This window comes from Mirounga leonina, unplaced genomic scaffold (assembly GCF_011800145.1).
Source record: "Mirounga leonina isolate KUSES-001 unplaced genomic scaffold, KU_Mleo_1.0 Mir_418, whole genome shotgun sequence".
In the NCBI taxonomy this organism is placed as follows: domain Eukaryota; kingdom Metazoa; phylum Chordata; class Mammalia; order Carnivora; family Phocidae; genus Mirounga; species Mirounga leonina.
Genome location: NW_023270739.1, coordinates 17,773,362 through 17,788,714, shown reverse-complemented (window position 1 = coordinate 17,788,714; position 15,353 = coordinate 17,773,362). Strand labels below are relative to the sequence as shown.

Below are 15,353 nucleotides of genomic sequence, written 5' to 3'. Positions count from 1 at the left end.
AAATATATAATTTCATTTGAAATGTGATGTTAGTTTTCTTCAGCTTTATGGTTTGATTTTTTAGGGGCCTATTTTCATCAATAGAAATATTTGGATTCATATTTTCTGGTATTTTACAATAGTTAACATGGGTGTGGTCTTCTTTCCTATTCACTTCATGGAGAGGGTTCCTAATTTAATATTCTGATTTAAAATAATCTAAGTATATTTTGCATTACGGAAAACGATAACTTGATTTAAGAAAGTACATTTTTTATTTTGCATTTGATTATAAAACAGGAAATACTAAGTAGCAATCAAAACATATCACAACTTGTGTTGGGTGAGGGTTCCAAAGACCACCTCCAGATTCAGTGATTCACTGAAGGAGTCACAGGCCTCAGCATATAGTTGTATTCATGGCTATGATTTTTTATGGCGAAAGGATATAAAGCAAAATCAGCAAAGGGAGAAGGCTTATAGGGCAAAGTCTGGAGGAAACCAGAGTCAGCTTTCCAGAGTCATCTCCTCAGTATACTTACTCTCCCTGGTAATGAGTTGTGATAATATATGTGAAGTATTGTAGCTCCATCTGCCTGTCATGTACTCACATTCCAGACTTTCAGAAGGAAAGCAGATGTTAGCATAAAACAGTCTTTGTACAGTTTAGTGAGCCACTATCATCAGTTAATGATGGGAACTCTCCTAAAATCTGAGTTCCTGGACACCGGCCAAGGGCCAACCTTGCAAGCAGGCCTTTTCAAAGATAGCAGTCTAGGCCCACTGTGTTAATTCTTCTGAACCACTACATGCAACAGTATGGATGAATCTCACAAACATAATGTTGAGCAAGTGAAACCAGACACACAAGATCTGCCGAATGATTCCATTTATATAAAGTACAAAAACAGTCAAAACTATACTACCAGAAGTCAGACCAGTTTTTACTCATAGGATAAGGGGGTGGGAAGTAGCTAGAAGGGGGCACAAGGAAGCTTTTGGGGTGCTGCCAGTGTTCTTTTTCTACATCTGACTACAGGTTAAATTCAATTTGAAATTTTTGGTATGTGTGCTTATATATGTATACTTTTCTGTTAGTATGTTATGCTTCATTACAAAGTTAAAAAAACTAATCAGAGTGTCCATCCAGGTAAACTGCTAAGGAGATAATGCCTTTTGTTACTCTCATGGTAAGACAACAGATGATTGAGCATGGTGAGAAGCAGTGTCAAGTAGAAATGAGCGCAGGCTCTGGAGACAGAATTAATGAATTCTCATGCTGCCATATGTTATTTAGTATCTCTTACCAAGTTGCTTTCTCTCTCCCTGAGCCATAGTTTCCTCATTTATGGAATAGAAATATTAATAAACCAACTGTGAAGAGTTGTATAAGCACCCAGTACAAAAAGATAGAAGATTTGGGAGGGAAAGAAAGCAGTTTCTAGATTCCACCCGTAATATATGATATTGTTAAATAAATTGTTCACGATGATCTGAGATACCCTAAGAACCATCATTTAACCAAAGCTTAAACTACATTATGACATAGTATTAGATATACTTTAGGAACTATAATTATTTGGAAGTTAAACTATGTACATTTAATATTCCTACTAACTTTAAAAAAGATTTATTTTAGCCAAACATGTCATTTTTATAACAATCTGAATAAACTGATTTTGTTATGCATTATTAAATGGGTTGTTTTCAGATATGTACAAATTCAGATGGTCAGTTTTGGACTATTCTAGGAAAATCAACATGTAATAACTGCTGGGGGTAAATTTATAAGACTCCTGAATAATAGCTGTTAGAGAACTCAGGCTATAAAACTAATTGAGACACATTTTCTGGAACTTAAAATCCTCATCAACTTTATCACCGTCATACAGAAATACTGTAAAAGCTTGCTCTGGTATGCTGAGTTTAAATATACTATTCTTGTGGCATCACTACTATGAGTGGGTCATATTCCGGTAAAAATAGAGAATATTATGATTAACTTGTTGAATTATTTTATTAGATTACATTTGCTGCTAACCTGAAACATTATAACTGTATCAATTTCTTGTTGTACCAGTTCAATTCTTTCATTTCCGTCATAAAAGAAATGCTTAACAGATTGGAGTCTGAACATAAGACTAAATTGGAACAACTTCATATAATGCAAGAACAGCAGAAGTAAGTAGGTTGCATATGAATTGTACATGGCCCCGGAGTGAGATTAAAGTTACTTCATGATTGCTTTTCTGGAATAAGTACTAGAAAAATTGATGGATTTCTGTTTTGTTTTGTTTTTTTAAGTTTATTATTTTAATTTCAGTATAGTTAACGTGTAGTGTTTTATTGATTTCAGGTGTACAATATAGTGATTCAACAATTCTATACATCATTGCTCAGTGTTCATCATTAATCCCCTTCACCTATTTTTACCTATCCCTCCACCCACCTCCCCTCTGGTGACCATCAGTTTGTTCAGCATAGTGAAAAATTGATAGATTTCAATTTGATCACATGTAAAACATTTAAAAATTTTCCAACATGTTAACTTGAACTGAATGAAAATAGAATGTTGTAGAAAATCTAATGTCATTTCTGAGTACAAAAGCGTAGTATGATATAATCTAAGCATTTTCTATATATAAGGAAAATTCTATTTCTGAGACAGTCTCTTGTTAGCATTAGCTACTAGAGGTGTAAATTCAGGGTGGTCGCTAAGAGCACCACTTAAAAATATTTTTCAAATCTGTGAAACCCTGGTGTTTTGATTTCTCCCTGTTTCTTTTCCCTGATTCCAGAAATGTTTATAGAGCATTCATTTCATATTTAATACCACAAATCCACTTTTTTTTTTTTTAGGGAGGATTTTCTAAGTTAATTGCAAAATACTAGTATTCAAAGCAAGAAGGGAAAAGTGAAAAACACTGGAGTTTATTAAACTCCAGTTTACTAAAATAAAATCTCCACTATATTTGTTTCCCAGAGAAAAACACATGATTTTAGGATGCCCATTAAATCCTGAGCCAAAAGACATCAGTAAAAAGAGAAATTAGGGGCGCCTGGGTGGCTCAGTCGGTTAAGCATCTGACTCTTGATTTTGGCTCAGGTCATGGTTGTGAGATCGGGCCCCACATCAGGCTCTGGGCTGGGTATGGAGCCTACCAAATACTCTCCCTTTCCCTCTACCTCTCCTCTCTCTCACAGTCTTTGTACAGAGAGTACAAAGACTCTCTCTCACTCCCTCTTCCCCTCTCTCTCACTCCCTGTTCCCCTCTCCCTCTCTCTCTAAAAAAAAAAAAAAAAGACATCAGAAATCAGTAAAATTGATACCAATTATGAACTAGGTTCCCAGATAGAAATTTTTTAGCTTCTGCCCCAGTGTAAGATGAAGGCTAATGGAAATAAATATACCAGGTGTAGAAAGACATGAAATAGCCCTTTGTATGCTGTAAATATTCTGTGATGTATATATTTATGTTTGATGGATTGACTATTAACATAAGAACCCTGAAAAATAATTTTTAAAAATTTATAAGAGAAAATTTTAATATCTAGTATTTTATACTTCAGGTGTAAATGAACCTTTTTTCTTTTTCCTGTCTAAATCTTACCTATTTTTCAAGGCGTAGATCTGGCTCATCATAGTGATTATAGCATTTATTGTGAAAATCAGATTCTGAATTTAATCACGTCAAGTTCCTCATATCATACCTTGTCTCTCAGTGAGCTATAAGCTCTCTGATAGTAAGAATCATGCTTGCCTGGTTTTATGACACACTGAGTAAATTCTCCAGTAAATCTCAAATACTGAATTAAAAAAAAATGACTTGTATATGCAGTGTTACTTTTCTGGGGCAAGCAGACATTAATTATAGTAAATAATAAAAAAGATTATGACTGTCCTTAAAGAATAAAGTTGCAGTTTGTTTAGATTCTAATAAGCCCCATGGGGATGAACTATTTTTGTATGAGTATTTCAAAAATAAGCATTTCTTTCTATTGTTTTGTCATAATTCCACTCTCCTCCAGATCTTTGGATATAGGAAATCAAATGAATGCTTCTGAGGAGACAAAAGTTACAAACGTTGGGTCTCAGGTAAGATATTTAGATTATTTATTTATTTATTTATTTATTTATTTATTTATTTATTTATTTATTTATTTATTATTTTCTTCCAAAATTTCCTTTAAATTCTGCATATAGTGTAGCATTGGTTTCCGGAGTAAAATTCAGTGATTAATCAGTTGCATATTAATACCTAGTGCTTATTGCATCAAATGCCTTCCTTAATGACCATCACCCATTTAACCCCACCCCCACCCCCTGCAGCAACCCTCAGTTTGTTCTCTATAGTTAAGAGTCTCTTATGGTTTGTCTCCCTCTGTTTTTACTTATTTTATTTTTTCCTTCCCTTCCCCTATATTCATCTGTTTTGTTTCTTAAATTCCACATATGAGTGAAAGCATATGGTATTTGTCTTTCTCTGACTTATTTCACTTAGCATAATGCACTCTAGTTCCATCCACATCATCACAAATGGCAAGATTTCATATTTTTTGATGGCTGAGCAATATTCCATTGTATAAATACACTACCTCTTTTTTATCCATTCATCAGTTGATGGACATTTGGGCTCTTTCCATAATTTGGCTATTGTTGATAGTGCTGCTATAAACATTGGGGTGCAAGTACCCCTTTGAATCAGTATTTTTCCATTCTTTGGATAAATACCTAGTAGTGCAATTGCTGGGTCACAGGGTAGTTTATTTAGATCATTTTAATTTTTGTAAATAAAGATTGACAGTGTGCTTCATTTGAGGGGCTTTTGCTCTTTAAGCAGTAAAATCACAATTTTTTGATGTCATTCAAGTGGTTGACATTTTTCTTTTTTAGCAAATTGACAAAGTCTTTAACAACATTGGAGCAGACTTTCTGACTGGCAGTGAATCAGAAAATAAAGAGGATGGGTTACAGAATAAGCATAAAAGAGTAAGTTTCTTTACTTGTTCTTACAGTGCACTGATTTATATTATAGGACTTCCTGTAAACTACAGATTTTAGTTGGGAAATACTGCTGTTTAGCATCTTAACAAGAAGCATGCTTTAATAATCTTTATGAAGTTTAAAAATTATCATGGGAACATGACCTGACTCACATTGAGAATAAATAGGCTTGAGAATTTTAATTTCCTTTATTACTCAGCCTCCCACGTGGTAACATTTCTAGATTCCTGCCTTCTTTGTCCTTTTTGCTGCACTTTGTCAGTCACACCTCTTGATAAATTCCAATGTGGCTCTTCTCTGCTTCTGATTTTGAATGATAAATTATAAAGTGATACTTTTCAGTTGAAGTATTGGTTAGTATTCCATATAATAAATATGTCAAATTTGAATTTCTGCTGAGGGCAATTTTTCTTCTGTTCATTTGACAAATACTGGTACCTGTATGTGCAAAGCCAGGAGCTACTGGGCGTTGGGTTTACAAAATTGTAAGAACATACTGTGAGCTTATAGTTTAGCAAGGTTGATAAAAGAAAAAGGTAATTGTCAAATTTGATTCAGACATTAGCAGTGAAAGAAGCTGTTTACGTTTTCCTTAGCTTTTTGTTGAGTATGAACATGAAGTATTTTTGGAGCGAGATAGATTAGAGTTGAACAAAAGTCTCCCAATTTTATAAAGTGAAATCACCAAATCATATTCCCCTTGCCTGGAAAAATGTCAATCTGATGAATGGTTTTAAAACAGTAACTTTCTATGCTGGAAGTATTTAAGCAGAGATTTTGTGAGTTTCTACCTAAAGTTAAATCTTACCATAATTCCAAATATAATTTACTTGTGGCAGTCACCAATACAGGAGTAGTTTGCAAACTACTTGGTGTTGTCAAACATACCAAGACATACTTTACAAAAAAAGACATCTTCTGTTTTACAAGTGGAATTATGAAGTTGCCAGTTGATGTTTTGTTTTGTTTTGTTTTGAGGCATCACTTACACTTGAAGAAAAACAAAAATTAGCAAAAGAACAGGAGCAGGCACAGAAGTTGAAAAGCCAGCAGCCTCTTAAACCCCAAGTACACACACCTGTTGCTCCAGTCAAACAGGTCAGAATTCATTTCTTTTGCATAATTTCAAGCATACTTACTTTCAGGTTATACTTTTGTATAATTTCAAGCATACTGTACCGAAGAAGTAAGTATATAATTTATTCTGCCTACTAGTGTCTATATAAAAATAATGCAGTTTCTAAGAAGTATGGGCAGAAAGGATTTTCCAACAACTCCTCAATAGCCTGCCTAGTGTATAGTGTTTTATGATAGTGATTGTAACCAATAAAGAGAAAGTTATATGAATAGGAGGGTTTCTTAAAAAATACTAGGTTTAATGGTACTAAGTAACTCTCTACCTTGAAATGATCAGGAATATTATGTTTATGCATTTATGTATTTTTGAGCAAAAAGTAATTTTTAATTTTTGACTTTTCAGTTATAGTCAGGTCTGTAACTTGATTTAGGAATACTTAACTGTATGTCCTGACCAATATTTATTTCCTGTTATGTCAGGCACTGTTTTAAGTTCCTGCTTGTAGAGAGTTTACACTCTTACTGGCTGCAGAAATAACTTTATCTTAAAAGCTTTCTTTAAATTATTTTTTGTTATCTCCTAATCACTAAAATTCTTCTTCCGAGAAAAATCTTTGTGGGCCAAGAGGCAAAATAAAAAATATTTTGTAGGTACTTATATAAGAACAGAGAAAACAAATTTCCACAAAATTGTGATACAATTCAAAATATAAAAGTAATAGAATATCCTTTTTGCAATATAGATCTACCAATGAGAAGAGCACATTTCTATTTTGGGGAGCATTTTATTTAATTGGAATTCAAATTTAGTGTTCCCTGTCATCAAATTGATTGCAGGTTGGTTTCATGTTCAGTGTTCATGTTCAATTCAATGTTCATCTGTAAAAACCATATAAAAATATGTGGCTGGCTGGATTTGGCCTGTGGGCTGTGGTTTGCTAACTTGGTAAAGACTGTTGAGCTTAATTTTAACTTGTCATTTACTGACTTTAATTAATTTAGAAATCTTGGAGATAAAGTAATTCCCTCATATTTTTCAGACTAAGGACTTGACAGACACATTGATGGATAACATGTCATCTTTGACCAGCCTATCTGTTAGTACCCCTAAAATTTCTGCTTCAAGTACCTTCACTTCTGTTCCTTCCATGGGCCTTGGCATGATGTTTTCTACACCAATTGATAATACCAAAAGAAATTTGACCAACGGCTTAAATGCTAACATGGGCTTTCAGACTTCAGGATTCAACATGCCGGTTAATACAAACCAGAACTTATTTGGTAGTCCAAGCACACCTGGAGTGACCAAGATGACACTGGGAACACCTTCCACTTTGCCAAACTTCAGTGCTGTGAGTGTTCCTCCTGCTGGTGCAAAGCCAACTCAACAAAGACCCACAGATATGTCTGCTCTTAATAATCTCTTTGGCCCTCAGAAACCCCAAGTTAGCATGAACCAGTTGTCACAACAGAAACCAAATCAGTGGCTTAATCAATTTGTACCTCCGCAAGGGTCTCCAGGTATGGGCAGTTCAGTTATGGGAACACAGATGAACATGGTAGGACAATCTGCCTTCGGTATGCAGGCTAATCCTTTCTTTAACCCACAGAACTTTGCACAGCCACCAACTACTATGACCAATAGCAGTTCAGCTAGCAATGATTTAAAAGATCTTTTTGGGTGAGGTGTCTTGCTCTATTTTTGAAGAAATACTTCAATTTTAATCATGGGTTTGCTGATTTACATCTTTATATAGTTGGCTTGGAGGAACTACTTCTATGGGGAAGTGACAGAAAACACCTTGTTTCCATGCCAGCATAGTAGTTGTATGGACTCCTAACAGCTGAGTTTTTAAAAGCATTGAGGATTTTTTTCCTCTTACCACCTCCTCTTCAGGTTTTTAAAGACCCAACCCTTACCAATCTCAAAGAGAAAAAGACACCTGAGTATCTTGAATAGCAGAATTTTTTAATCAAATGTTTATTTTAGCTTGTAAATCTTGGTTTATTTAAAAAATTGAGTTGCTGGTTAATGCAAGTTTCATATGTTAAAATGAATATGAACATGGTACACAGTCTGCCTTCACAAGTCATTAGTCTTCATTTTAATGTGTGAAAAATCTTGATGCTCTGTTGATTTGTTTGCATTTAGTATGACTGAGTGAGATAATGATAAACTTAATGAAAAGGATCAGGTCACTTGCTTTTTCCAATCTTATTTACTTCTCAGATGAACTAATGTTCAGTACAAAAGACTGAGCAAATACTGCAAAATTTTACTTAACGTTGATTTCATTGGTTCGAACTAAAGGCATTATTAACCATCTTAAATGCAAACTAATCATTGTAAATTATATTTTAGCATGGTCTGCCTCAAATAGTAATGTATTTTTCTGCATTTACTTCGATATATTTAGAATCACTTTCTTTCCTACTGCATCACAGACAGAAGAATATGTACTGATTTGTATAGATATTTGACAAAGCCCTCTGACATGATTTCTCTGACTCTTGCCTTCATATTTCATTTTGAATTCAAACTTCTGAGGTTGCAGCATATATGAATTGCATTTTCAAAAGGATATTTGTAAGAAACTATATTTAATGAGTAAACTTTTGAGATTTCTGCTGTATTGTTTCAAATGTAATAAACTTTACTTCTCTAAAAATGAGCAGTTGTATCTTCTCGCTACCAACAGATTAATTTTCAGCTTATCATGGTAAAGTTGGACCTCATCAATTATTGCAACTAAAGTTTAATTGTTTTCTAGAAATTTTAGGAACTTCTTGTTTGAACGTTTTTATGTCCACAATTAGCCATTTTTAGGAAAGAAAGACAAAATTCTTCTAACAGGAAACATGCTTTATTTTTTAAAGCCTTTCTCTGATACTTTTCTTTGATGTGCTGATTGTTCAACCACAGAGCCTTATGCTGTAAATGTCATTTGTATTTTGTTTAAATTATATTTCACCATTATGTGATAACTTAAAAATGATCTTTCAGAGAACTATATATGCATTATAGTTGCTGCCCTAGAGTTTGTGGTTTTTAAGTCTCTGAAACCAGCGATCATTTAAAATAAATCATATGAAGTTTAGTTGTGTCGTTGATATACACACACACACACACAAAAAATATACATGGAATATACATTACTTGATTATAAAATGTAATTTGGTGATAATATTGCTGGCATTATTCAGTAAGGGGGTACTTTAAAAAATAAAAGGTCAGCTTTGTATCTGGTTTCTGTATGAGCTGTATTTTGTTATTATATGGTTTTAGAAAAAAGATTCATAGGAATGTTGAAGAAATTTATCCAAGAAATGAAAGGCACTAGGAAGATCAAATATTTCTGTCAAATACATTCACATCGTGACCAGATTATCTGTCTTGTTTGTAACACAATACTAATTTTCTCTTGAGAAAAGTTCACATATGGAGTAAATGCCTAATGTTGAAGAATTTCCTTAGTAATAATTTAGTAGTCACTGTTTATGAGGAATTTGCTTTTTATTTTGTAAAATAACTTGATGTCAGTGTTGAGCTCCTAATTAGAAGGAAAGCTGAATATAAAACATATAATTTGAACTTCTAAATATAAAGATAGATTATTTGAAGAAATATTTAATTCTTAGATAATTTTCACATCTTGAAATTTGCTAATTCATTCAGGTAATAGTGCTACATTTTTAGAAATTTTTTCCTACACTTTTTCTGTTTTCTTGAAGATGTTTTATCCAAATCATTGCCATCAGTTGAACTGTTACCATTGCCTGTTGAAAAATTACATCTGAGGGGTGCCTGGCCGACTCAGTCAGTAGAGCATGCAACTCTTGATCTCAGGGTTGTGAGTTCAAGCCCCACATTGGGCATACAGCTTACTTAAAAAAAAAAAGAAAAGAAAAAGGAAGAAAGAAGGAAAGAAAAAGAAAGAAAAGAAAAAGAAAGAAAGAAGGAAATTACATCTAAAAGAAACATAGTGCCATTTTTAGGCTTGTATTTCTATGTGAACAAAATTTTCAAAATATCGACATCACTTTAAAATTATTTCAGATATTGACAGCATTTATTAAGCCCTTGTGCTTAGAGTAGAAAGTTGGTGGGTTTAATAAGTACCTGTAGACAAAAATGACAAGAAAGATTCCCTTTATTTGAGTTGGTTCCTTATTCTCCTAATGCTAAAATGTGTGAGAAGATGTATAAAAGGAGATGGAAATGGACTGTGTACTTGGCTGGTTTTTGTTTGTTTTTGTTTTTATTTTGGAGTGCTTATAATTCTTCTTTTCATCTGAACAAGTTGAGGAAGTGTAGGTTTTTGTTATTTTTTTGACCTGTAAAATACCTGACATGGTTGCTTTTACAAGATTAAAAGAAAAGGTATATGTGAAAATACCTGATAGCAGCACAGAGTATGCACCAAATAAATTTTAGCTTTGATAAAAATCTCCATATTAAGTTGTGATTTTATGCTTTGTGATTTACTGGTCTTGAAATAATTTTTGAGCAAAATGAATCTGTAAGAATTTAAACTATATAGGATTTTAAGAGATCATTTACGTTGGTGGCTTTCAAACTGTAACTGTGACACTTAGTAAGTAATATATCTTCCACTGCAAACCAGTATGTAAAATATATACCTGAAACAAAAATTTCAGAAAATGTCTTTAATACATGTGGTATATTCTAATTTTTAAAAAATTCTATCCTGTTCATTACACACACACACACACACACATCTTTACAATCTCCAAAAGAATTTCATGATGTAGTTTGAATAAAACCGGAATAATTCAGCCCATTTTCTAAGCAGATGTAGAAATAGAAGACCAGATACTTACATGGCCTCACCCAAGGAGGTCAGAGCCAGGAATAGAAGCTAGATTTTTTTTTTTTTTCCTAATCTCCAATCTGATACTCCCTACCATGTTGCATGTTTTATATCGCTTATTGTATGAATTCTTCTGGAGTTGTTGAGACTATTCTATGTAGCAAGTATGTGTTCAGTACTCATTTGATACCAGAAGTATATTTATGTTGGAAAAAATTAGCATTGAAGAAGGAGAGGGAGATGACAAAACAAATGTTTGTGGTCAGAATCAGCCTCTCTGCTTCTCTGAATTGTGGGGGAGGAGGGCTGGGGGAGCCGGGTTAGCAGTGCTTGCAGTACCCAGACATGTAGCAGAATTAAAGTACGTAACCTTGAGGAGGAGGGGGTGCAGTGGGAAAAACCATTTCACCAAAATGGAGCTTGTTGGTTATTAGAAACTTTTTCTGTCCAAAGCAGCCAAGTTTCTCCAGCCACTCACTTGCGGTGCAAGCCACATTTACATAATTTAAAATTTTGTCGTAACCTCATTAAAAAGCAAAAATAGGTGAAGTTAGTTGTGATAATATATTTTAACTGAATAGAGCCAAAGTATTTCAACAAAGAATTGATATAAAATTTAATGAGATATTTTACGTTTTGTTTGGTAACCTAGTCTTTGAGCTGCAGTGTATGTTTTACACTGAGCACATCTCCATTCAGGCTAGTTACATTTCAGGGACTCAGTAGCCACGTGTTGCTAGTAACAACTGTATCACATTGTGTAGGTGTATACAGAGGCTAAGTAGCCCCAAGAGTGAACCATGGCAGTTACCAACTTAACTCTCTCCCAGCTCCAAACCCATCCTTTTCTGCCCTGCTTTGTGATGCTGCAGCTGGACCCTATGAACTTGTCTCTTTCGACAGCTTGGCAGAATGTTAGGCTTCATTGATAGAGGGCCCTCAAAGTGACACTGCAAAGGAAGAGCTGCAAGAAGACACTTCACTTCTGGGTCCCGGTTCTCTGTTTTAATTCACCGTAGGAGCTCAGCAGCCCGAGCAGGAGAGTTCCAGCCGCGTGCCGGTGAGGCTCTCCCAACCTTACTCCCCCTTTGGAACAGCTCCCGTGGGCTGCTTCCGTGACAACTCAGCCATTCCCTCAGGCAGCTAGCTGTCTTTAGTTCCTCAATTTTTTTCACTTTCTCCCAGCCTCGAGGTAGCTGCTTTTTTTCTGCAACTGCTCCTTCTGTACTCAAAGGTTAAAGTCCTCTTTTATCCCTTTAATTAGTTAACCACCTTCTACTGGGTAACAATTATTTTATTTAAGTTTCCCCATTCAGATACCTGTGGGTTCTCTCCTGACCACCCTTACTGGTAGACTCCTGAATCTACTGTGCCATTTTATTTTAAATTTTAAAATATTATTAATTTTTTTATTGAACTATAAAGTTGACACAATGTTACATTAATTTCAGGTGTACACCTTAATGATTTGACAACTCTGTTATTACTAAGCCATTTAAAAATGGGGCCATAGGATATACATTTATGCTGCTAGCAGAAGTGATAATGGGGTTGATTATATATACCTAGCCTATATGAAAACTTTCCTTCCTAAAAGTTCTTTTGAAATGTGCTCATAGTGGAAATATGGTTTAGCTACTTTAATTATTCCTTTTTGATGCAGTTCCAATTTTTATCTTTTTCCTTCTACTTTTTTTGTGTTCCTTTGTTGGTGGCCTAGGTTGCTTGGAAAGTCACCTTTAAATGAGTCAGTGAGACTGAGACTTTAATGTCTAGAGTTTGAAGGTAGGAATCAACATTCATACAGGGCTCTTCTAAGTCTCTGTCCTTAAGCTTGCCAGTTTTTCTAAATGCAATGATCAAATGAAAGTCTGATATGGGGCATTTTCAGGGGACACTAGAAGCATAAGAGTGCATAGGACTGGAGCCAGATAAAGTTGGGGTTTTTTGGGTATGCTTTTAAAAAATGTCAAGCTAAAACGATAGCATTCATGCTGTATGGAGGTGGCATGATTTATACATTTGTTCGTGTGTTGAAACAGATCCAAACTCGTTTTTAAGAAAATCTTGTCTCTAGCAGTAGGTACTCTTTTTTTTTTAATTTTTATTTTATTATGTTAATCACCATACATTACATCATTAGTTTTTGCTGTAGTGTTCCATGATTCATTGTTTGCGTATAACACCCAGTGCTCCATGCAATACGTGCCTTCTTTAATACCCATCACCAGGCTAACCCATCCCCCCACCCCCCCTCCCCTCTAGAACCCTCAGTTTGTTTCTCAGAGTCCATAGTCTCTCATGGTTCGTAACAATAGGTACCCTTAAGATAACTTTCGTGAAGAGGGGGCAAGGCCTCTCCCTGAAGCAATATCCTCATTAGGCTGCTCCACTTTCAGAAGGGATGTCCTCTCTCTCCCAGCACCAGTGATTATGCACGTGCCCTTAATCAGCAATAATACCTGCGCCCCAGGTACTTGTCAGAGAACAACCTTTAACTAACTCTATTGCCCAATGTTCAGAATCTCATTTTTTTTTATTTTATTTATTTATTTGAGAGAGCGAATGAGAGAGAGAGAGAGAGCATGAGAGGGAGGAGGGTCAGAGAGAGAAGCAGGCTCCCCGCTGAGCCGGGAGCCCGATGCGGGACTCGATCCTGGGACTCCAGGATCATGACCTGAGCCGAAGGCAGTCGCCTAACTGACTGAGCCACCCAGGCGCCCCAGAATCTCATTTTTGAGAAATGTATGGAAGAGGCCAAAAAATTGAGCAATCAGTCCATTTCTCTAGAAATTGTGAATGAAATTAAGCCCTATCTGGAGACCTTTGTGTCTGGGGCACCTTTGGCTACACATCCAGCTCCTTTACCACACTTAGCTTTGGACTGTATTGTGAAACTTAAATTCATGCCAGGGATGACAATGGTTCACTCTTAAGATACAATAGCTTCTTTGAGGACCCATAGGAGAAATTTCAGGTTTCAGTTCAGGAGTAAATGTGCTTCTAAGTAACTGGTTTGCCCTTATCTTTAAAAGAATGTCTCTGAATAATGTAACAAATCACATATTAACAGCTGGGAAGTTAAGCCAAATTTGCAGTCTACTTGTAGCAAATGTATAGTATGTTAATAGTATGCACTGTTTAGTGTTTACCTTCTGGTTTTGATTTTTTAAATTCCTCTTTCTCCTTTGTTCTGATTTCCTTTTTCTTCCCTTTGCAGTTTTATAACATTTCTTTAGAAATTCTCATTTTGTAATAAATGTATAAATAAATATATGGAATGAATGAGTTTAAGTCTTGTCTCTTTCACTAGCTGACCACACTAAGTTTTCCCAGCCATAAAATGAGGATCATGCTTTACGGGCTTATTAGGACTAAATGAAATTAAAGTGCGTGAAGTACCTGGCAAGGCTCCAGGCACATAGTAGGTGTTCAATAGATATCCTCATCTTCCTAATGATGGACATAGGCCTCTAAAATAATCTGTTTGAATGAAGAACAGGTACCTCACCTAGCATGGTTTGAATGCATTCTTCAAAAAAGAAGTCAAAAATAGGTTATAGGTTTGGCAAAGTGAGATTTTTGGGACACAAATAGTAATGAGATATAGGCCTTGCCCTCAAGGAATTTGCACTGTAGTTATAAAGATAGCTGAGTAAGCAGACAATCACAGGACAGTAACATGACAGATCTACATAGGAGACAAGCCCAACCTAGACTTAGGAGTGTGGAAGGCTTCCTCAAGAGATGGGACATGAGGTCAGCCTTGCATGCTGCCTTTTTTTTTTTTTTCCAACATGCTTACAGTGAGTTGTTTATGCTGTCCTTTTAAAATTGTTTTTGAGGCTATCAAATGATTACTTTAGGGATCACATTTTTCCAAATTAAGCTGTATACACTGTGGAGGGGAATAGGGAGCAGGTTTTTTGGAATTTGAAGATTACATGCAAATGCTTGAATTAAGGCAAGTCTGGTTAAATGACTTTGATTACCAGGAAAAGTGGAATTAACATTGGCTGCTTAAAACTGTCCATATTAGATGAACCCAGGGATGACAAGGCAAGGAGTAAGTGAGCTATATAATGTCCTTTTTAAGCTAATTTATGTTTCATTCATTTCAGAAATTTAAGAATTTGCATTTATGGGTACAATAAAGGTATACCAAATAGGTAAGTAAACCTGTTCCTTTAAAACAGTGGCTGGTTTCCAAGGAAAAAAAAAGTCTGGCATAAATGTATTTAGTCTATAAACTACCAGAAGATGTCACTGTCTCCCAATTAATGGTCTACTCCATTGGCACTTTTGCAGGTATGTTTGTTTGAACACCAGCAGTCTGTGATAGATTGATTAGAGTATATGGCTTCTAGTATTGAATTTATGAGGATAGCACCTCACAAGAAATACGCGTCCAAGGTGTAAAGGTTTGTTTAATCTTGATTCTTTATGCCCTAAATATGAAG

General features: G+C 35.0%; 1 protein-coding gene across 1 annotated transcript in view; it reads left to right on the top strand.

Annotated features, from left to right (window-relative positions):
* Positions 1–8,730, top strand: part of SCYL2 (SCY1 like pseudokinase 2) — a 51,869-nt gene extending 43,139 nt beyond the window's left edge. Inside the window, exons 14-18 of the mRNA XM_034987751.1 lie at positions 2,060–2,160; positions 4,009–4,075; positions 4,874–4,969; positions 5,963–6,082; positions 7,102–8,730. Coding sequence (XP_034843642.1) covers positions 2,060–2,160; positions 4,009–4,075; positions 4,874–4,969; positions 5,963–6,082; positions 7,102–7,746 — 1,029 coding nt within the window. The 3' untranslated portion in view covers positions 7,747–8,730. The remainder of the gene's footprint in view (positions 1–2,059; positions 2,161–4,008; positions 4,076–4,873; positions 4,970–5,962; positions 6,083–7,101) is intronic.
* Positions 8,731–15,353: the final 6,623 nt, after the last annotated feature.